The 22,253-nt window shown below is 41.4% G+C and overlaps 1 protein-coding gene across 1 annotated transcript in view; it reads right to left on the bottom strand.

The window, feature by feature from the left end:
- Nucleotides 1–606: 606 nt before the first annotated feature.
- The window catches only part of PIWIL1 (piwi like RNA-mediated gene silencing 1), a 949,244-nt gene continuing 927,597 nt past the window's right edge, over nucleotides 607–22,253 (bottom strand). Inside the window, exon 8 of the mRNA XM_044069793.1 lies at nucleotides 607–2,212. Within this exon, the coding sequence (XP_043925728.1) occupies nucleotides 2,096–2,212 (117 nt within the window). The 3' untranslated portion in view covers nucleotides 607–2,095. The remainder of the gene's footprint in view (nucleotides 2,213–22,253) is intronic.

Here is a 22,253-nt window from a genome sequence, read left to right as displayed (position 1 = left end):
AGAGGGAAAGACATTGTGTTATACTTGGGTAATGTGCTTGTGTGTGCATGCCCATCTTGTTTTGTGGTATTAGAGTGCTTTGTAATGTAATGTGCATGGTGGGGTTAGGGTTGGCACATATGAATAAGATGCAGCAGTAAAGTGGAGCAACCATTACTCAAGTGTGTTAATCCTAACGCCACACTTTCACATTATATAACACACTTTTTCTATCAATACCACTGTGCAGATGGGTGGTGCTTATGTTTTAATGGTTGGTGAGTTTGCTGAGTTAGTGCCAGATCCTCACCCCCCAAAAAATGTTCCCTTTCTAACTGCATCAATATATTGCTGTACTCCATGCTTACTGTTTAAAAATATAACATTGATGTTTGCACTACATACAATTAGCACCATTTATCTATTTAACAAAAAACAATGTTATTTCTTTTACAGTATGCATTACACATGATTAGTGGTCTATGTATACAGTAATTCATCTGTGTTAGAACTTTTCTTCCTTGACCTCCACTGTATGAATACATTTCTGCTCAGCTGGGTATCGGAGTCACCTGATATTATATACAAATAAATTATGACAAGATATGACAAGACAGAAAACAGAAGTTGTTCTATTACTTTAGTTTTTATTTAGTTAACACTTTCCACAACCACCAAAAACATATTACACTTGCCTAAATGTTGCTTTACTGAAGCTTATTTTCTAAGGTTTGGTCCAGATGCAGCTGGAAACAAGATGGATGAAATTCAGTCATAAACAAAATATTTAAATACATTACTCGCAGTAAAAATTAAATGATAAACAGAAAAACTTAAATGATTATGCAAAGTCACACTTCATACCCACTTTTATAAAAAGTGTTCAGCTTTGCATCTTACACTACTAAAGACAGCAAATAAAGTAAGCACACATTTTCAAAACCTAGGTGCAAAATACAATAAAAAAATGAATATGAGTAGTTGCCTTCTGTCAGGCATAATACAGTCATGATCCATTAAGCAAAGTATTTTTCAAATGACATTTACATTAAAAAAAATACAGTGATGTGCAATACTGATGGCATAAAAGGCAAGTACACAAAACACTCACCCCACAGCTATTAGCAGTTTGTTTCACAGAAGCCTGAACTTTGCATATTCATCATGCTGCCAGTAGCTGGTGATTCTGTCTCTACCTCTCCCATCTGTTTGCATAATATATGTACACAGACACACATTACATATATACACACACGTGTGAGCACATGCTCATGTGCATGTAGAATGAGAGTTAAACACACATGCTCTGTGGTGTTACAGTCCTCAAGGCAGAAACTTGAAAGTTAAAAGCCAAGAAGCACAATGTAACTTTTTTTAGAGCATCACAGAAACTACCACCATTTAGTTAACTTCTGCAAATGAATTCAGATTCTTTAAAAAGTCATGGTGTTCATCAAATTCTCCATTCTTATAGGTTAGGTACACAATATGTTTACATCTGAACTCAGGAATTGTAAAATCAGGGCTAGTCAGGTAAACCAAACTGCCCTACAAACAAGTACTGGAACATGAAATTACTTTTAGTCTGTGTATCACCATACAGGTTGGGCAACTTCAGGTAACAAAAAAAATATCCATCACAGCATGACTTCTGCAATTCAGTCTGCAGTTAATATGACTTTAAAGCAGCAGCACCAGTTAACCAGGAGTCAATCCTCACACTGCAGTACTGTGCCACATTTAATACTATCTGACCACTCTAATAATGGAAAAATATTGTATAGACAGCTTTTCAGGCTACATAATTGCAAACACTGACTCAAATGACTAATGGTATTTTCACACAATACTTCTTACACACAAACCTGCAATTATCTAAAGGTAAATTATGAAAGCTACTGAACTTTCAATGTACAGCTTCAAAATTATCAAGTATACAAGTTACAAAATTTTCTCCATTTAGATTTCACTGAAGTAAACATACTTTTGGAATATAACCTTACAACATTTTCTGTGAAAACAAGTGTATTTCAGAGCATCTTAACTTATTTTCTTTTGTTACACCTGTAGAGACAGCAGAACTTTCAGAAGCAGTAGTGTTGTGTTATACCTCATTTCAAAGGTAGTATAACTTGTCTGCAAGTTTCAAATTCGGCTCCTTATGGATGCTCTGTCCAACCAAGAAAGCCAGTTTATGGGCATACTGGCACGGTGCTGGTACACGAATAATACCCTGAAAAACAAAAGAACATTTTATGCATCTTGCTATTTAAACAACTTGTGCGTACTTATTACTACAGCTCTTAAAAGGGGCCCTCTGCAAGGGTAGAACCCTTGGTCATTTCCCCACTTGTTCCCTTCCTTAACAGCTACTTTACATCGCAGGGGTGAGCATACCTCACTAGCTCCTGCCAGGCTGTCCCTGTACTGAGATAAAGGATAAATACAACCTCCAAGAAGCCCAGTCCCCAATTCATAATCAAACAAGTTGTAACATCTGCAAGCTGAAAGAGGAAACGACAATTAACTGGTAGGACTGAAGGAGTGACCAGGTGTAAGCCTGCTTACTTTTCCCACAGAGACGGATTGAGGGAAGACATGGGAAGGAAAAACTATGTTACTCCTCATGTCTGAATACCACAGAGCTTGCATCTCAAGATTTTCCTCCTACACTTGTAATCTCTTATTTTTGAGTTAAACTTGCACTTAAAATCTTTTAAATTTACTGCAGATCTTACAGAAAGTAATAATTTACTCCACAGAAGATGACAAAACAGTAAGATGTTTGCACTTAAATGTCCATGTACTGTATCTCACTTCAGCTGTATAACACAAAATATAATCTGTACAGGAGACCTATTCTAGCAAGATAGGCAAAACTGTTATTCTTCTAGAATGCAGGTTTCCACTGAACAAAAATTAGTAAAGGGGAAAATGAGGGACAGAAAAGTGGTATAATAAGTAAACTTACCATAACAGCAGATGTTCAGACAATACTCCTGGCAAGGATATAACAGCCAGCCAGCTTCCAAAGCTACAGGGCACCTTCCACATGCCCAAAACAGTTATTACCAGCTATGTTACTACCTGATATGCTGCATAATAGTCAGGTTTGGATGCCAAGCATTTCAGGAAGTTTCATGCCAACTGAGAGAGGAAGGCCAAGCCCTGAGAGGGCATAGCTAGGAGTAAAAAGACATCAATGTCCACAACCTGACATAAAAACATACTAAAAGATAATGAGGATGGAAAAAGTGAGGGAGCAGCTACTGCAGCAATGATACGAACATCTGCGCTCATGGAAAGTTTACATACAACTTACTATGTTTAACATAGTGATCACTCTTCCTTGCACCCAATCAGAAGTTAGCTTCTTACTTCTCCAGTCATCTCATTTATCTTTGCTTCACTCCCACTCCAATTCCCCAGACATGCTCTTGTATACTGAAAGATAAACATCCATTTTTATCCACCCAGTAAACACCCCTTAAAGAAATACTGCTTTCATCCCTCACACTCCACATTCTCCTATCAGTTTTTCATCAGCCCTCGCACAAAAACCAACAATTCTCTGACTGCCCCTGCTACTATATATCAGACTACATTAATACCCACAGTCATACTAACTACCCATACTCCACACCTACATGCACACTACTTACCCATACCCAACACCTACACACATACTACCTGTCGATCAATGTGTGTATAAATACCTTTAAGAAGCTATCCAAGGGCTTGCACAAGTGTATAAATACTGAGCACGTGTCAGCCTGCCATTTTGTAGTAAGCTGTTAAGATGTAAGCATGTTATGTACGTAAGATCCGTCTGTTAATCAATTTGTTTACATTTTATGATGCTGCTATCCATCCTGATGTGTTCTTATGTAATACAGCATCTAAACGAACTACTCCGCCTGCTTGTCATCTATGTTAGAGAGGGACTTGTGACATGGTGCAGAAGTGGGATGTCAAAGAGCAAGGTATCAAAGAAAGCATGGCCAAAATTACTTGTTGCCAGAAAGAGATCCAGTTTCTTCAATTTGAGTCCAAGAGCCACCTGGTTGGTATCGGACGAATATAGAAGAGAGGATCATCCTTACTGCACGTATAATTCGCAAAACAGAGGTCAGAAACAAATGTCATATGTTCAAACTTGCTCAAATAATTTATTTGCAAAATATGAAATGAAGCATACAGGACACTAAACAATATTTGAATAAACTGATATGTCTGAAATTGATAAAAAATATTCAAATTACTATGGAAAATGTTTGAAATAAAGTCCAAATTGCATAAAAAGAATAAAGGGGAAATGACCACATGGGCGACCGGTGTCCCACACCAGAAGTCAATTCCTAGTTGGTCAGATCCGACCACAAGCTAATCAGCCTAGACATCCACATCCCGCCCCAACCACCGTAAAAAATTTCTCCAAAGCCAACTTCACGACACCCATGCAGATGGACAATAGAAGTATGACTGCTGAATCCTACACAAATGCACTTTATAAGCACTTACATGAGTGCAGGGATCGTGTTGTCCCTAACAGAACCAAGATGCTATCCTCCAAAAAAAGGAAGCCAATCTGGTGGTTCCCTGCCATAAACAAACTCTACAACAGAAGAAAGAAACTGTTGCAAAAAGAGAGTAAAATCTCATGACTGGAAGAACTCCCTGGTCAGCCTAAGTAAGAAGCTGAGATCCCTCATAAAATCCTCCAAAGCTAGTTATGAAAACAAAATCGCCACTGATTTTAAAGACAACCACAAAGCATTCTATAGCTATGTCAATAATCTCAATGGCAACACTCAGATCTGCTCTGAGTTACAGCACAATGGCACTGAATATAGAGAACCAACTGATATTGCCAACATCCTGGCAGATAGGTTCAGTGCTAACTTTATTCCCCCCCAAAAGGCCCATCTCTATACCAGAAAAATGCAAAGTTCCTGTAATCACAGCTGCACAGGTAAAAACCACACTCTCCAAAGCCAAGAACACAGCATCCATGGGACCTGACAACATCCCAGGCCGCTTTCTACATGAACTACAGAATGAACTGGCACCCCACCTAAGTACCATGTTCAATCATAGCCTCACCTCAGGCTTTGTGCCCACTGAATGGTGCACAGTGACAGTTATCCCACTTCACAAAGGGGGAGCCTCGATGGACCCCAGGAACTACCGCCCCATTAGCCTAACGAGCCTGGACTGCAAGGCCATGGAATGTATCATCACAGAACGTAGAAACAAAGACAATGGTAATCTCCAAACTCTGGACCCCACCCAGTTCGGGTTTGTAAAAGGCAGATCATGTCTCCTAAACCTGATAGACTACTTTAAAGCAGTCACCAAAGCCGTAGACGAGGGTAAGGTGGTTCACACAGCCTATCCAGATCTCGCCAAGGCTTCTGACACCATCCCCCACTCTGGAATTATAGATAAACTCACTAAACTAGGTATAAATCCCTATGTCACAAGATGGGTTGCCAACTTGCTCAATGACAGAGCCCACACTGTGAAAGTAGCAGACTCCAAATCCGACTTCAGACCAGTGACATGTGGAGTACCACAGGGTTCAGTCCTGGGTCCTCTCCTGTTTGGTATCAACTTTTCTGAAGTACAGGCCAACAAAGTTTGCAGATGACTGCAAACTAGGAGCCATAATTGAAACTCCTAACGATGTGGACATCCTACAAAAGGGCTTCACAGACAGATGCCTGGTGTCAAAGCCATGGCCTCAAGCTCAATGCCAAAAAATGCATTGTCATCCCCTTTGGTAAAAACTCTGTACCCATATGCTACCACATAGGTGGTAGTATACTTAACACTGAAAGTGTGATAAGAGACCTTGGGACACAGGTGGACAGTAGTCTCTTCTTTGATAATCACATCGCCACAGCAGTCAGGAAATCCTTCTACGTGGCACACCTCATCACAAAAGGTTTCTCATCCAGGAAAAAAAAAAAAAAAGAGGTCATTGTTCCCCTCTACCCATCACTCATTAGACCCATTATAGAGTACAGCGCCCCTTTTGGTATGTACCTCACAAGACAACAACATGAAAGACTGCAGAAATACCTCACAAAGAGGATTACCAGCCTCAAGCAGATGCTCTATGCCGACAGTCTCAAAAAACTCCAGCTTCACTCCACTGCATATCGCCTACTCAGAGGCGATTTCTGCCTAACACAAAGCTGTGTCAAACCCAGCTTGTTGGACATGCTCCACTTAAAGAAATCCCAATCCCTCAGAGCTACACGCTCTAGGGATCTAAACCTTGTCATCACAATAAACAGAACATGCTGGAGGGATAGATTCTTGTCCCAAAGACTTCCCGTATTCTGGAACAAACTACCTCTATCTATATCAAACAAAGCTCCTAATTAGCACTCAAGAAAAATCTTGATGATTGGATGGGAAATAGGAAATTCACCCTGGAGATCACCTCTGTGGCTCTGCTCGACAGGGGCTCAGGAAAATAATTTTCTTGGGTGGCAAAAGCCAGGGTACCTTTTTGGCTAGGCTACTATAGGCCCTAGGGCCGATAGCCTAGTACCTACCTGTGAACCTATGACCGCATTTTCGCCTAGTACTTACCTATCAACCTATGACCGCATTTTTGCTAAGCACACATTTTCTATATTAAAGATATCAGAGTTATCAGAAGTGTATAAAGTGTTTGCATGTTTGTGCAGCATTGCAGTAATGTTATTTCCCAAAATACAGCCATTTCAGAGCTCCTGTTGATCGTATGAAGGACATGGTAAAAAGAAACAGGCCCAAGCACCTGGCAGCAACTGTAACCCCTGCTGCACTCACTGGTAAACCTCAGAGCTTTCCAGCAAATTCCAAAGTTTGCACAGTCTCAGTGAAGCATAGGAGTAAGCAAACTCAAAGCATGAGCCCCCACTCAGTTTCATTGCCAAGTGTCATAACTAGGGTGGAAATCATGACTCTAAAAGGAAAAAATAATGTTTAGCTTTTGGTCAGCAGTGTCACAAATGCAATAAGTGGAATAATTTCAAAATGTTTTGTAAATCACAAGGTCCACATTCTTTCATTAAAAGGGAACATTTTAAGCAACAAGCTGATCAATTAGAAAGCTGCAACCCTAACTCTTTATGTTGATGGTGTGTCAGTGCTTTATAAAACAGTCAACGCAGTAGATTTAAGAGCAAAAAATGAAGTGTTTTGCACTGTTTGGATAAATTGCAAACCCACAGAGCTCAAAGTTGACAGGTTCTAAGTGAAATGCTACGTCAACAGAAACATTTGCTAGTGTGTGCCATGTTGAAAGGCTTGATTTGGCAAAGTGTGCAAAGCTTGTTGCTTATGGTGGGGTGAAGACATTCAGACTGAAGGCTCAGTATGCTTTCATGTTACTCTGCTGGGAAATGTTACAACTTATTTGATGTGGTCAAGAGGCACATTCAGTCATTATTAGGGCTCGGACACTATTTGAAAATGGGACTGCTTTCATTTAACAAGGAAGTCTATTACGTTAGCTTAAAAAAAACACTACTCCAATTTTGCCCAGTATATTTTTTCCTACCTATGCTGATCTTTTCGAAGACAAACTAGGGAAGCTTCCAGTTGTGTACTCCAGGAAGTTAGACCCAGATGTTGGTCCAGTTATCAGGCCAGCTCGGAAAGTTCCAATAGCCATGCAGGATAAACTCAAAGCAGAGTTAGGTAAAATGGTGCAGCAAGGTGTGATCTGTCAAGTAGACGAACCTACTGAATGAGTATCTTCCATGGTGGTAGCTCTTAAGAAAAGCTCAGATGACATCAGAATATGTATTGATCCACGACATTTGAACAAAGCACTAAAAAGACCTCATCATCCAATGCGCACAGCTACAGAAGTCATAGCGCTGATGCCAAATGCCACTGTTTTTTCTGTTTTACTTGCAGAGAGTTCATTTTGGCAAATTCAGCTTGACAAGAAATAATCATTCTCACTATGTTCTGTACTCCGTTTGGCAGGTACAAATTTCAACATGCAATGGAGCATATTTTTTTCTGGGTATCCTTGTGCTATTACAGTACACGACATACTAGTAGGAGGTAATGATGAATTTGAGCATGACAGAAATCTCAGAAAAGTTCTGGAAAGAGCATGTCAAGTAAATCTTAAGCTCAGTCCATAGAAATGCAAATTCAGGCTACAAGAAGTTACTTATGTTAGTCATTTAATTACTAGTTTAGGCCTACAACCAGACCATTCCAAACAGCCATTCTCGAGATGCCACCTCTAGACAATGTTCAAACCCTACAATGTTTTCTTGGCATGGTTAACTATCTAGGCAAGTTCAATCCAGACTTGAGCCAACTTTCAGCACCACTTAGAGAGTTGACACAAAGATGTATCATAGTCTTGGTTAGAGCAACACCAAAAAGCATTTGATGTCCTGAAACAGAACTGCTAGTCCACCAACTCTCTGATACTATGATGCTGAAAAGCCAGTTACTCTTTCATGTGATGCTTCGAAATTTAGTCTTGGTGCAATCCTTTTACAAGAGGGTCAACCTGTTGCCTATACATTGAGAACTTTTACCCAAACTGAAATGCAGTATACTCAGATCGAGAAAGAGCTTTTGGCAATTGTGTTTACATGTTCAAAGTTCCATGATTATGATTATGGTAGACCTATCCCGATCGAAACAGACCACCAACCTCTAGTCACTATCTTGATGAAGCCTATGCATACAGCTCCAGCCAGATTGCAACGTATGATATTGAGATTGCAAATTTCACTCTACAAGAGGGGCAAACTATCTTTCTGATACATTGTTCATATCACCCAGAAACACCACGAACAGCAAGAGAATGAAAACCTTGACTTTGAAGTCAGAGAGGTCAAAAATGTTTCTTCCACATGTCTTGAGTTGAGAGATCACACAGCCACAGATCCAGTTTGAGAGGCTCAACCACTTTATTCATCAAGATTGGTCGTCAAAGCAATCTAGTTTACCCCAAGAAGTGCAACCTTATTTTCCTTACAGTGATGAGATTTTGTCTGACAAAGGGATCACTGTGAAAGGTTTGAAAGTAATTGTTCCAAAGTCCTTGTAACAAGAATATATTACTATCTTGCATCGTTGTCACCCAGGAACAGACCATCAAAAGAAGGGCGAGAGGTCTAACATTTTGGCCTTCTATGTTGCAAGAAATCGAGTGTGTACTTTCATCTTGTTCTGTGTGTAACAGTACTGAGCAACATCAACAGAAAGAACCACTTCAGCTAAACCAGATTCCCGAACTGCCTTGGTCGACAGTAGCTACCGACATTTTCGAGTGTAATGGTCAACATTATTTGGTGTTAGTAGACTCTTGTTCTAATTGGTTCAAGACTGACCTACTTCCTAACCTAGCATCCAGTACTGTCATTACTAAAACGAAGCATCATTTTGCAGTCCATAGTAGTTTGCACAAACTTATTTCTGACAATGACATGCAGTTTACAAGCCAACAGTTCAAAAGATTTTCTGAAGAGTGGGACTCTGCTCATATCACTAGTAGCCCACAGTACCTGCAGTCAAACGGTTTAGCAGAACGTGCAGTTCAAAGTGCAAAACAGTTACTCGAGAAGTCGAAATGAGACAATAGTGATGTATTCCTGAATGTCTCGAATCTCAGAAATATTCCTCATGATAAATATCTTGGTTCACCTGCTCAGAAACTGTCAGAACCATGTTACCAATCAGTAGTCAATTGTTGGGTCCATGTGTTAAGAACAACAGGTCAGTGAAAACCAATCTGTTGAAGCTTTTAACCCAGAAATTCTACTATAATAAGACCAGCAAATTGCTCAATCCATTAGGAGAAAAAGTGGTAAGGATGCAGACATCCAAATGTTATGATAGGATTGGAATCGTGAAGAATATTTGCCCAGAGTAGAGACTGTGTGGAATCAGTAGAGTTTAGGTGGAATTTGAAACATTTGATGCTGATGTCAGAGCCTATACTACAGCACATAACCTGCGAGAAAGACAATCTCAGAGTGAGTTGTCCAGTGTTCCAGTTCCAGAGAATATTCCCATTCCTGTGACGACTCCAGAAGTTCCTGACAAGTTGTTCACTGAAGACTGTCCCTGTTGCTAAACCCAGTCCAGATTGTTGTGTTACCAGATCCGGTCGCATCTCCAGACCATGATATAGATACACGGCAACCTGGATATGAACATTGTGTTTGTTTCTAATGTCTATAATAATGCATGTCTAATTCCAATGTTGTTTTCACTAAGGGCAATCTTTTTAAGAGGGAGGATTTAGATCAGTGTGTGTGCATATACCTTTAAAAAGCTATCCAGCGGCTTGCACAAGTGTATAAATACTGAACACGTGCAAGCCTGACTGCCATTTCGTAGTAAGCTGTTGAGATGTAAGCATCTATGTAAGGTCCGTCTGTTAACCAGTTTATTTTTTATGATGCTGCTATCCATCCTGATGTGTTTCTATGCAATAAAGCATCTAAATGAACTATCCCCCGCTTGCTTGTCATCTATGGTAGAGAAGGACGAGCGACAATCTACCCATACCCTGTTAAACTTTCACATCACATTACACCAATGACAGCACCCAACTAACATGCATCAATCATCTCAGGGTCACAATACTTAATTTCTAATTCTGGTAGAAAACCCCTGTTATATCCAAAACTATAAATTCCAAAAGCACTACTTAAATTCAGTCTCCACTGTCTTTATACTTTTGTTACGAGGCAGCAATGAGCTCAATTCAAGACCACTTAATGCCTCAACTCAAACCAATAAACAGCATCATATTACCTGCTCCCTCTGATGCCCACAGTATCAAGGAAGTACAGTTGTGCAATATCTTACCATAATGGTAGATAAACTTCTGTTCACTGTTGCAGTATTCTTTACATTAGGGATCCCCTGCCAAGGGCGGCCCCATGTCCAGCCAGTATACTAAAGCCTTTAGGTTGCTTTAAGGTATGTCGTACATCACATGTATGCTTCTTGCGTAGTATAGGGCATAAAGGTGATGTTCGGACGCACCATCCTCAGAACTGAGAGCCCCAGTAGGAACGCCAGTCCAAGGAAAGGAGAGGTAATCAAGTACATCCATAAGAGAAATGGACCAGGGGCAAGGCAGGGAATGAATACTTCAAGAACAAAGAGAATGGCATCTACTGTTATAGTAAGATTTTACACAACTGTAGTATGTCCTTCCATTTCACTGCTGCTGCAGAGTGCCAAAGCTCAAGAAGAAACTTGGGAGGAGGGAGGACCAGCAGAGCCCTCCAGAAAGCCATGAAGGGTGCCCCTAGCATAACCATTTCAAGCTCTGGAGATTCTATCCAAATTGTTTGGATTTCTAAAAGTTCACCTAAACAGTCGATCTGCTCCTATCCATATCTTGCCTGTATTTTCTGTTAACTGAAGTCACCGGCTCGACATCACCGGGACTCTCTGGTATCCCCCACCCCTCCCCATACTCTTCCAGTCTGCCAGTAACTTACCCTATCTGAAACGGTTCATATTTCTATCACCTATTTTTTGCTGTAGCAGTTATTTTAAGTGTAAACCCTCTTTTTACTCTCTCATGTCTTTCAGCTGTTACCCATGCTACTTGTACACTATTCCGGTTTGCTTGTATTTTTCAGACTCTGCCCTGAAACTTCAGTCTGCTTTATTTTCACAAGCATTCATTCATGGTCTAAATAACTTAGCAACTTATCTCCTGTCCCCATAACTTTCCAAACCTTCAGTTTAATTAAGAATAGATGGTATAGCATCACACTAGCTCATTTTAGCTTACTGATCGTTTCTGATGGCAGCTTCTAACAGGATCCAGATCTAACCAGCTACGCTCAGGAGCTCTCTGCTCCCCAACCATATCCCCAAATCCCAACCACCCCCACTACGCCTAAACCTATCCATAACTCCACTCACTACTTACAACTAATTAACCATATCTTAGTAGATCAACTTACACCCTTACTAATTTACAATTAACCTGCTCTTCCACCATGTCTACCCCTGCTTCACATGCACTTTTCCTATCTCACACTACTCCCAATTCTACTACATCATTCTTCACTCGGCTCTACCTTATATCACAAAGCCAACATCCATAACCATCTCCTCTCAACTCCCTCTGAAAGCTATTCTTAAAACTCTCCCCACCTCTATCAAATTACCCCACTACTGTTCTCCAAAGTACAAATTCTCTAAACAAAATCCTCTATCCATTATTTTATTTCTGAAAGATCCTCTCCCTCCCATCTATTCTATACGGACTACTCAATGGAATACAATTCCCATTTCTCTACTCTTACATATTCTCAATCTTATCCCTGTGGGGAGACATCCACCCCAATCCAGGTTCCACATACCCTACCCTTCCTACACTATCCAAGTAAATCTTACAAATTCCTACTTATTAACTCTAAACTTACAAAGCATTTGCAACAAAACCACAGACCTTAACTCCTGGATAACTATCAGTAAACCCAATATCATTGCCACCACCAAGACTTGGCTTAAACCAAACATAAAACATTCAGAAATCCTTCCTTCTGGCTACAGCGCATTAAGAACGGATAGACCTCTCAAAAAAGGAGGTGGTGTAGGCACTACGTTACCCTAAAATCTATAATATATTCCCATATAAAGATATCAACCCTCAATTCACTAACGCCGAATTACTGGTCTCCTTCCTAAAAATAAGTAAAAAAAAAAAAAAAAAATCTATGCATCATAGCACTTTACATTCCTCCTAGAAATTAACATACCAGTTCTAGAAGATATACCACCTTGGGTCTCTAGCACTATTAAAAATGAAACTATCATTCTGGGTGATGTAAATATTAACTGGTTATTATTATTATTTTTTTTTTTTTTTTTTTTTTTTTTACAAATTCCCAACATCAGACAAACCAATTACACTTTACCCAACTTATCACCTCTCCTACAAGATATAACAGTAGAACCTAAGGTGGGCTCTGTCCTAAACTGGATACTGATGTCAGACCCTGATAAACACTACTCAGCCAGCACACTCACAAATGCTACAAGTGATTCCCCTCTCAGCCTTTGTGCATCAAACAGCACCCTCCCTCTACAAGCAGCATCGTTACAAACATGTCAAGGATCTTAGCAATTTTAACCCACAAAAATTCATCAATATACTAAAAAATTTTAACTGGTCTAACCTAAAATATCTTCCTGCTGATGACACACTAGATTAGTATTTCTAAAAAGGTTGTCTGAAAGTAAACAGTCTTGCACCACCCATGGCTAACAAAACCAACTAAAGAACTTATACAAACTAGAGATAAAATATGGAAACGGTGGCAAAAACTTAAAAAAACCCTCAAACCTACTGAGATACAAACAGCTCTGTAACAAAGTAAGACTGTTATTTAAAACTTCATAGAAGCCACAAGCAAAATCCCCAAAAATGCTGGTCATCTATAGGATCAAATCTAAGCCCTGGTACAAAAAGTAACCCATGTTCTCATCCTGACAAAACAGCAGAAGAAATAGCCACTCTTTTTAACTCACACTTCATAAATTCTATAGCTATCACTGCTACAACTCCACTCTAGTGCAAATCCCACTGGAATAGCCTCCCTATCACATCACTCTCCATCCCCTCTCTCCAAAACCTCATTTACAGACATAACAATAAATCACTCACCCACATTCACACTTACTAAAATCCCAACTTCTACTACAAAAAGACAACTACTCAAGCTGAAAACTAGATCTAACGCAGCTGACACTTTCCACTGATTATCTGCAACTTGCTGCAGAAGTTATTACCTAGCCTATTAGTATACTAATCAACAGGGCCATCCAAGAATCATATGTCCCAAAACTTAAGAAGCAAGCTTTTATTCTTCCCCTTCACAAAGGAGGAACTAAACAGATATATCTAACTACCGACCCATAGCCATATTATGCCCTATTTCTGAACTCCTTGAAAAATGTGTACACGTGCAACGTCTGCATTTTCTTATTAGCCATATCCCATCTCCAAATCCACATGGATTCAGATCAGGTCATAGTAGTTCAACTATCCTTCACGGACACGATCAAAGCTCGAGACTCAGGAAAAACTCTATCTAGCCTATTTCTTGACTTATCAAAAGCCTTTTGATACAGTATCTCACTCTCTTTTTCTTTCTCAGCTCTCAAATTACTGGTCTATCTCCCCCCCTGTCTCCGCTGTTTTTTTCAGTTACTTATCAGACAGACAAGCAGTTAGACGGCAAAACCTTTTATCTCCATATCTTCACACCTCTACGGGGGTTCTCCAAGGTTATATATTAGGTCCACTCCTATGTAGTATCTTTATTAATCACCTTCACTCAGGGGTCTCTCATACAATATGCAAATGACTACAATTACATATGCCTCAGACATTTCATAAGATCTACAATAAATCACTTGGTCGGCTTTTACTTCCACGGAGACATGGTTATACAATAACAGTCTGTCTTGATCAAAAGAAAACAAACTTATATTTACCCCAAGACAAACACCTCCACAAACAAATCTCCATTCACTATATCTTCCCAGAATAACACAAAAATTGTAGTAGTTAGTCGCACTACGCTGCTAGGAGTAATTGATGAGAACCTAAAATCTGACCTACACATACAAAACACAAAAAACCCACCAGAAACTAGGTATTCTATACAGGCATAAACATTACTTCTCTCCTTCCATTAAACAAGTACTTGCCACCACTTATCTACTTCCCTCTCATCTACTGTGCCCCCTTGCTTACTAACCTATCTTTCCTAAAAACTAAAGCTGAAACATGTTATAACAAAACTGCCACTTTGCATCAAATGCTGTACATTCTACCTACCACCACACATCCCTACAACTCAACTGGCTCGAACTCCTGCCTTGAACTCCCACACCCTCTCACCTATATGCAGTTAACTATAGCACACAAAATAATTTTCAAACCCTCAGCCTGTCCTGCTCTAATTTATTTACCCATTATCTTCCCAACAGACCCCGTTAGATCTGAAAAATAAGTACCTGCGACAAACCCAAGCTTCCTGCTGGTCAATTACTTCAGTCTTGCAACACCGTCAAGAGTCCGGAATGCCCTGCCATTAGCAATTTGTACCACTCCAAGTCATGCTTCATGCTTCTTTCAAAACCTCACTGCGTCAACACCTCTCTACTAACTTGGCTTTGTACTCATGCTAAACCACCTCCATCTATAACATGATTTGCATCTTTCTCTTGCTTATATTCATATTTTCTAGTTTTCTTTACCAATTAAATATTCAGAGATATCTTAGCTACACATCTAATACAAACTTTTGGGCATCATTCTTCTACTACATTATTTCTTACAACCTTAAGAATGCACTGTTAATGTTTTTCCTATGCTTTTATTTTTCATGTCAACTTTATACTGTTAAATCCTGAGATTATGCTATATTTTTTGTCTAATTTTTTTTTTAAATGTTATTTTTTTAATCTGTTAATTTTCTTTAATTGTTGATTCTGATGCCTACTTTTACTGGGCTTTCTTTCCCCAGCCTCCACTGAAAATGTGCTCTTCCATGCCCAGTTGGACTATCCCAGTAAACAAATGCCAATAAATTAATAAATAAATAAAAGAAATAGCCTTTGAGATCCAAAAAGAAATAGTTTGCTTGGATACAGCTAATCCTAAGGACCTAGGACGAAAGGAAACGAAAAAATCTGAATTTCTAACAGTCTTATCCAAATAGCTGAATTGTCTATACACATCTAACATGTGCAGCACCTTCTCGCTGGCAGACTGCAGAAAAAGGAAAAAAAGTGGGTTAATGAACAGACTAAGGGAGAACTTACTCACTCACTTACTCAATTCACACAGATACAAGAGAACCAAAGGAATATCCACAGAAAATGGAGCCAGGTTTCGAGAAAGACACCAAACAGAAAACCTTTTCCCCTTGGATAAATATAATTTCCTAGTAATGGGTTTCTTGGCCTACTGGAAGACCCTAGGCACGTCCTCAGAAAAAAGGTGTCTAAAGCAATCAAAGTCCTATCACCCACAGTGTCAGTTGAACAGTGGACAGGTAGGGATGGATGAGAGATCCCTTGTCCTATGTCATTAGGTCCACCCTGTGAGGTAACTTGTGCTGATTGCCCTTGGCTAAATGTAGAAGACTAGGAAAGCAATGCTGTCTTGGCCAAGAGGGAGTCACCAATAAGATTTTGGGAGCATCCTGTTGAATTTTGAACAGGACTTTTGGAATGAGGGGAAGGGGAGAGAACGCATAAAGGAATATCTTCCAAGAAAAAGACAGGGTGTCCACCTTAAAAACCAGAGGACCTAGGACTATGGCACAAAAGAGAGGAAGTTCTCTTTTTTGGGGGGTAGATCCATTTGAGTATGCCACTGGTGGATTATGTACATAAACACATCCAAGTAAGCATCCATTCATGGGATTGAGTTAAGGACCTGCGCTCAGAGTGCCTGCCACAATATTTTGACCTGAGTGAATGTAAACTGCCTGAAGAGTCGCTTGATACTGGACAGCAAGATCCCACACCAGGAGTGCCATCTGGCAAAGATGTTAAGATCTTGTTCCCATCATATGTTTACGTGCCACATCACTGTGGTAATGTCTGTAAATACCTTAAGAAGTCCTGTGGAGAAGAGAGGATGAAATGCCTGAAACGCCAGCAGAAGAGCTCGCATTTCCGACGCTGATGTGCGTTTTCTGTTGAAGAAGTGACCCCCCCCCCCGAACCTTTAGGGAGCTAAAAGCTGCTCCTCATCCCAAATCTGAAGAGTCTGTGAACAGATCCTGAGAGGGAAGAGAGGGATGAAAACGGAGCCCTGGATTTACAAACAACTGCTGAATCCACCAATGAAGTTCCTTCTTGATACATGGAAGAGGAACTACACATTCTAGGGGGGATGTGCATGTTGAAGCCAAACTGATTTCAGAAACCACTGAAACATTCTCATGTCGAGTTGGGCCAAAGGAAGCAATAGGGATGGTGGATGCCATGAATCCCAGAGCTCTCAGAAACTCCATGGCTGTAACAGAGGCCAAATAAAGAAGTGTTTGAAAGAAGGAAAGGAGTGTAAGGAGCCTTGGAAGGAGGCAGGAATTCCAGCATAGGCACTGTCTGAATCCTGCACAACAGAAAAACATGGTCCTGAGAAAGAAGAAAAGACTTTTTGAAATGTATTGGTAAACCCCATACTTTGCAGAAGGGAAATGGGAAAATGAAGATTTTGTGAGAAGATACCTGAAACAGGTGGTCATCCAAGTAAGGAAATACTTGGATCTCCTGAATCCTGCAAAAAGCAATCACTGGAGAGAGGCGTTTTGTGAATATCCTTAGGGCAGTAGAAAAGCCAAAGGGCAAAGCAAAAAACTGAAAATGCCAGGAAGCAACAGAGAAACAAAAACGTCCTGAAAAGGGGATGGATTGGAATATGTAGATAAGCATCCTTGAGATTCAGAGACACCAGGTAAGCCTGAGGAAGCAAAAGAGGAGAACTCTGAAGGGACAACATTCAAAAGGAGGGCACCTTCAGATAAGTGTTTAGATGAGAGAGCTCTAGAATTGGTCTCCAAATGCTCTCTTTCCTGGGTACTTGAAACATCTTACAGAAAACCCTCTCCCCTCTGGGACATGTGCAACTCTTGAATAGTACCCAGAGTCAAAAGGTTCCAAAGTACCTCTGGAAAGGAGGACAGTTGTTCCTGAGGGAGGTAAGGAACACCCATAAAAGGGGGAAGGGATTTCCAAACCATGAAATACCCCTGACAAATAATGGGACAGGACCCAGAAATCCTGAGTAATCTGAAGACAGAGTGAGACAGGAGGCAAAGCAAACAAGGAAAGTGGCTGGAAAGAACAGGATTATCAGGCAGCACCTGGTTTATCTGGAAAAGGAGACTTCTGAGGCACTGAAATCAGAGTAGCCTTAGCAGGAGCAGCCCACTTATCTTTTTTGCCCTTAAGAGGGGGGGGGGGCAAGATTGCCTGCGAAAAAAGGCTGGCTTATTGGGGTAGTTTCTCTGAAATTTGGGGTCAGGAGAAAAAAAAGTTATGTACTCATCATAACGTTCCATCTGAGTAGTTCTACTTCATTTGTCTTCAAGCTGTGGGTACCGGATCCGTATCAGATCCTAGCCAGCAAATTTACTAGCATCTGCTCCGGGCTCAAAGCTCCTCCCCTTACCCACAATACACCTCCACTACCTTCCAACCCCCAGACTGAATTTGCTGACCCTTATACTGAGAACCCGACCTGAAGAATACTTTATGACCTAAAACTGCAGCCAACAGGCTCTTCATATGATAAGGTCAGGGGGTAAGGAGGGAGGGACTGTTGAAGACAAATGAAGTAGAACTACTCAGATGGAACGTTATGGTGAGTACATAACTTCTTTATCTGAAGTAATTTACTTCATTTGGTCTTCAACCTGTGGGACAGAGTCCCAGCTACGAAACTCCCGGAAGGATATTCCGGAGCACTGCGGAACCAAAGGATGCTCTCCTCCTAGAAGTCAAATCCAATTTGTAGTGAGAAATAAAGGTATGAGATGAGGACCAAGTAGCTGTAGAACAAATTTCATCCAATGAGACTCTAGACCAAAAGGCCGCAGAAGTAGCCATTAACCTAGTGGAATGAGCTTTCACCTGACCTGGCGGAGACGCACCTTTATCCTTACAGACCTGAAGGACGCACAAGGAAATCCACCTAGCAATAGTGACCTTGGAGATAGGTTTACCCACAAAAGGATTTAGAGAAGGACACAAATTAATCAGATTTACGGAAGTTTTTAGTCCTGTGCAAATAAAATCATAACTGTCTATGAACATGCAACAAGTGGAGTTTGTATTCCATTTTGTTAGCAAAGTTCGAGAAGAAAACAGGTAAGTTAATGGTCTGATTGATGTTAAGTTGTGAAGCAACCTTAGGAAGAAAGTAAGGATTGGTCCAACGGGAAACCCTATCTTTATGGAAAATCATATATGGAAATTTAATGGACAGAGCTTGCAGTTCTGAAACCCTTTTAGCAGAGGTGATAGCTACCAGGAATGCTGTTTTCCAAGATAAGAACTTAAGATCTGTAGTTGCAGCAGGTTCAAAAGGCGGAGCAACCAAAGCTTGCAGAACCATAGTAAGGTACCATGGAGTAACAGGATCCTTGACCAGGGGGGGCATAACAGGAAAGTACCTTTGGTAAAGGCTTTACACAGTCTGGTAGAGGCCAGGGATGCAGAATTCTCACCCACATGAAAATGAGAAATGGCAGCTAATTGAACTTTGATATTAGAAGTGCTTGCTCCTTGTTGAAAAATATCAGCTAGGAAATCAAGAATGGCAAAAACTGGAGCTGTGAAAGGGTCTAAACTCCTTTGAGAAGCCCAAAAGGAAAAACGTTTCCATTTGCTGCGGTAAATTTTCCTGGTTGAAGACTTATGAGCTGCCACCAGAACAGACCTAACTGAAGAGGATAATCCAGAAGTCCTAGCGATCATGGTAACTGGAGCAGCCAAGCTGTGAGCTTCAATCTGTCCAGGTTTGGATAAGGAACCCCCGATGGGTGTGAAATGAGGAGCCAGAAGATGGGACCAAAGGAAGGGAAACCATACCTGGTGAGGCCAAAATGGGGCAATGAAGATCACTTTGCTCCCCAGTAGACGGGCTTTCTGTAGAAACCTCGAAATAAGAGGTACTGGGAGGCCAAGCATGGACTAGAGCATCTCTGGGGACTCCCCCAGCAGGAGATTCAGAGCGAAAAACTCGCTGCACTTCGCGTTGGAAGGAGATGCGAAGAGATTGCAGCAAGGATGACCCCACTCCAGAAAGATCTGCTCCGCTACTGAATGATTCAGAGACCACTCGTAAGGTATCAGAAGAGTCCGACAACCTGTCCGCTAGAAAGTTGGACCGTCCCGGAATGTGCGTTGCTATGAGAAAGCGACCGGTGGAGATCGCCCATTCCCCCACACTCATGGCCTCACAACAAAGGGGGTAAGATCTGGTCCCTCCCTGTTTGTTGATGTACCAGACCACTGACATGTTGTCTGATTTAATTGCTATGGTTCCCAGAGGAAGAAAGGCATGAAGGGCCTGCAACACCAAAAGGACCGCCCTCTTCTCTAGAACTTTTACGTGCAAACTAGTCTTGACAGGGGACCACAGGCCTAGGGCTGTCCTGCCCAAACAATGCCCCCCCCCCCCCAAGTTGGGAGGCATCCGTGGTCACTGTGGCTTGTACAGGGGCTGGAAAAAGAAGTTATGTACTCACCATAACGTTCCATCTGAGTAGGTAACTTCATTTGTCTGCATCCTGCGAGTATCAGATCTGTCCTCGGATTCGAGCCGGCAGCTTTCCAAACTAAAAGTTCAGAGCTCTCAGCTCCTCCCCCTTACCTATAATGCCCTGCTACCTCCCTCCAGTCCTCAGATCTAGTTTGCCTAAAACAAAAAACAGACTAAGACCCTCGAAAGAGGAACACTAACCTAATGCAAGACAAGGTGAAACCTTGCGTCACAGAAATAACCATGAAACAGGTTAGGGGGAAAGGGGGGGGGGTTGGTTGCAGACAAATGAAGTTACCTACTCAGATGGAACGTTATGGTGAGTACATAACTTCTATATCTGAAGTAGTTAACTTCATTTGATCAGCAACCTGTGGGACAGAGTCCCCAGCTACCTAAAACCTTGGGCGGACCTCAAGGAAGGATATTCCGGAGCACTGCGGAGCCAAATGATGCCCTACTCCTGGATATCAGATCCAACTTATGAGAAATGAAGGAATGAGAACAGGACTAAGTAGCTGCTGAGCAGATGTCGTCTAGAGGAACTCTCAACCAGAATGCTGCAGAAGTAGCCATAGACCGGGTAGAATGGGCATGGACCCCTAAGGGTTCAGGCTGGCCGGAGGCTAAATACGCGTGCACGATGCATTGGGATATCCATCTGGCCAAGGTAACTTTCGTAATAGGCTTACCAATAGATGGTTTAGCGAAAGACACAAAAAGTTTATCAGATTTCCTAGTAGTGGCTTTCCTGTGCAAGTAAAAACGCAATTGTCTGTGCACATCCAATAAGTGTAATCTGTATTCCCCTTTGTTCTGAAAGTTGGGGAAGAACACAGGCAAATTAATGGATTGGTTGATGTTGGATTCGGAGGCCACCTTAGGCAAGAAAGTTTAGTCCTGAGAGACACACTGTCCTTATAGAAGACCAGATACGGGGGTTTCATACAAAGGGCTTGAAGCTCAGATACTCTCCTGGCTGCTTGAAGCTCAGATACTCTCCTGGCTGAAGTAATTGCAGTCAGGAAGGCCGTTTTCCAAGATAAAAAGTTTAACTCAACCGAAGCAGCCGGTTCAAAGGTTGGGCCAGTCAATGCCTGAAGAACCAAGGTCAAGTCCCAGAGTGGAACCGCATTCTTGACCGGAGGTTTCAACAGAAAGGTGCCCTTCAAAAAAGTTTTGCATATCTTAGCGGACGCTAAGGGGCCAAGGTTATCCCCTATGTGGAAATGGGAAATAGCTGCCATTTGGACTTTTGACTGTAGAAGCACTAGCTCCTTAGTAAAAGATATGGGACAAGAATTCAAGAACCGTTGGAATAGGAGCAGTAAAAGGATCTAAATCCCTATTCTTGGCCCAGATGGAAAAAAACGCTTCCATTTACTTTGTAGATCTTTCTGGTAGAAGGTTTATGCGCCACTACCAGAATAGATTTTACAGGAGACGAGATACCGGGAGTCCTTGCTATTAGTGGAACTGGATCAACCAAGCCGTGAGCTTGAGGTCGCCCAGGTTTGGGGGCTGTAATCCCGCAGGATGAGAGATCAGATCCGGAATGGGATCTAAGATCCAAGGAGGAACTACACTGTGAGATCGCAGGTAAGGGAACCAGATCTGGCGAGGCCAGAATGGGGCTATAAGGATTATCTTGCTCCCCAACCGATGAACTTTCTGCAGAAATTTTGTCATTAGCGGAAGAGGAGGATAAGCATAAAGGAAACCGGGGGGCCAAGTATGAACAAGACAGTCTCTGGGGCTCTCCCCTGTTGGGGGAATCAGAGCGAAAAACTTGCTGCATTTTGTGTTTGAAGGAGAAGCAAAAAGATCGCAGCAAGGTTGACCCCATCTGAGGAAGATCTGATTCGCTACCGATGGGTTTAGAGACCACTCGTAAGGTGTGAGGATCGAGCGACTCAGCTTGTCCGCTAGAATGTTGGCCTGACCCGGAATATGCGTTGCTACCAGAAAGCGG

This window comes from Protopterus annectens, chromosome 4.part0, assembly GCF_019279795.1.
Source record: "Protopterus annectens isolate FY-2018-M chromosome 4.part0, PAN1.0, whole genome shotgun sequence".
In the NCBI taxonomy this organism is placed as follows: Eukaryota; Metazoa; Chordata; order Ceratodontiformes; family Protopteridae; genus Protopterus; species Protopterus annectens.
Note: the sequence above shows the minus strand (reverse complement) of the source record. Positions and strands in the feature narration are given on the sequence as shown.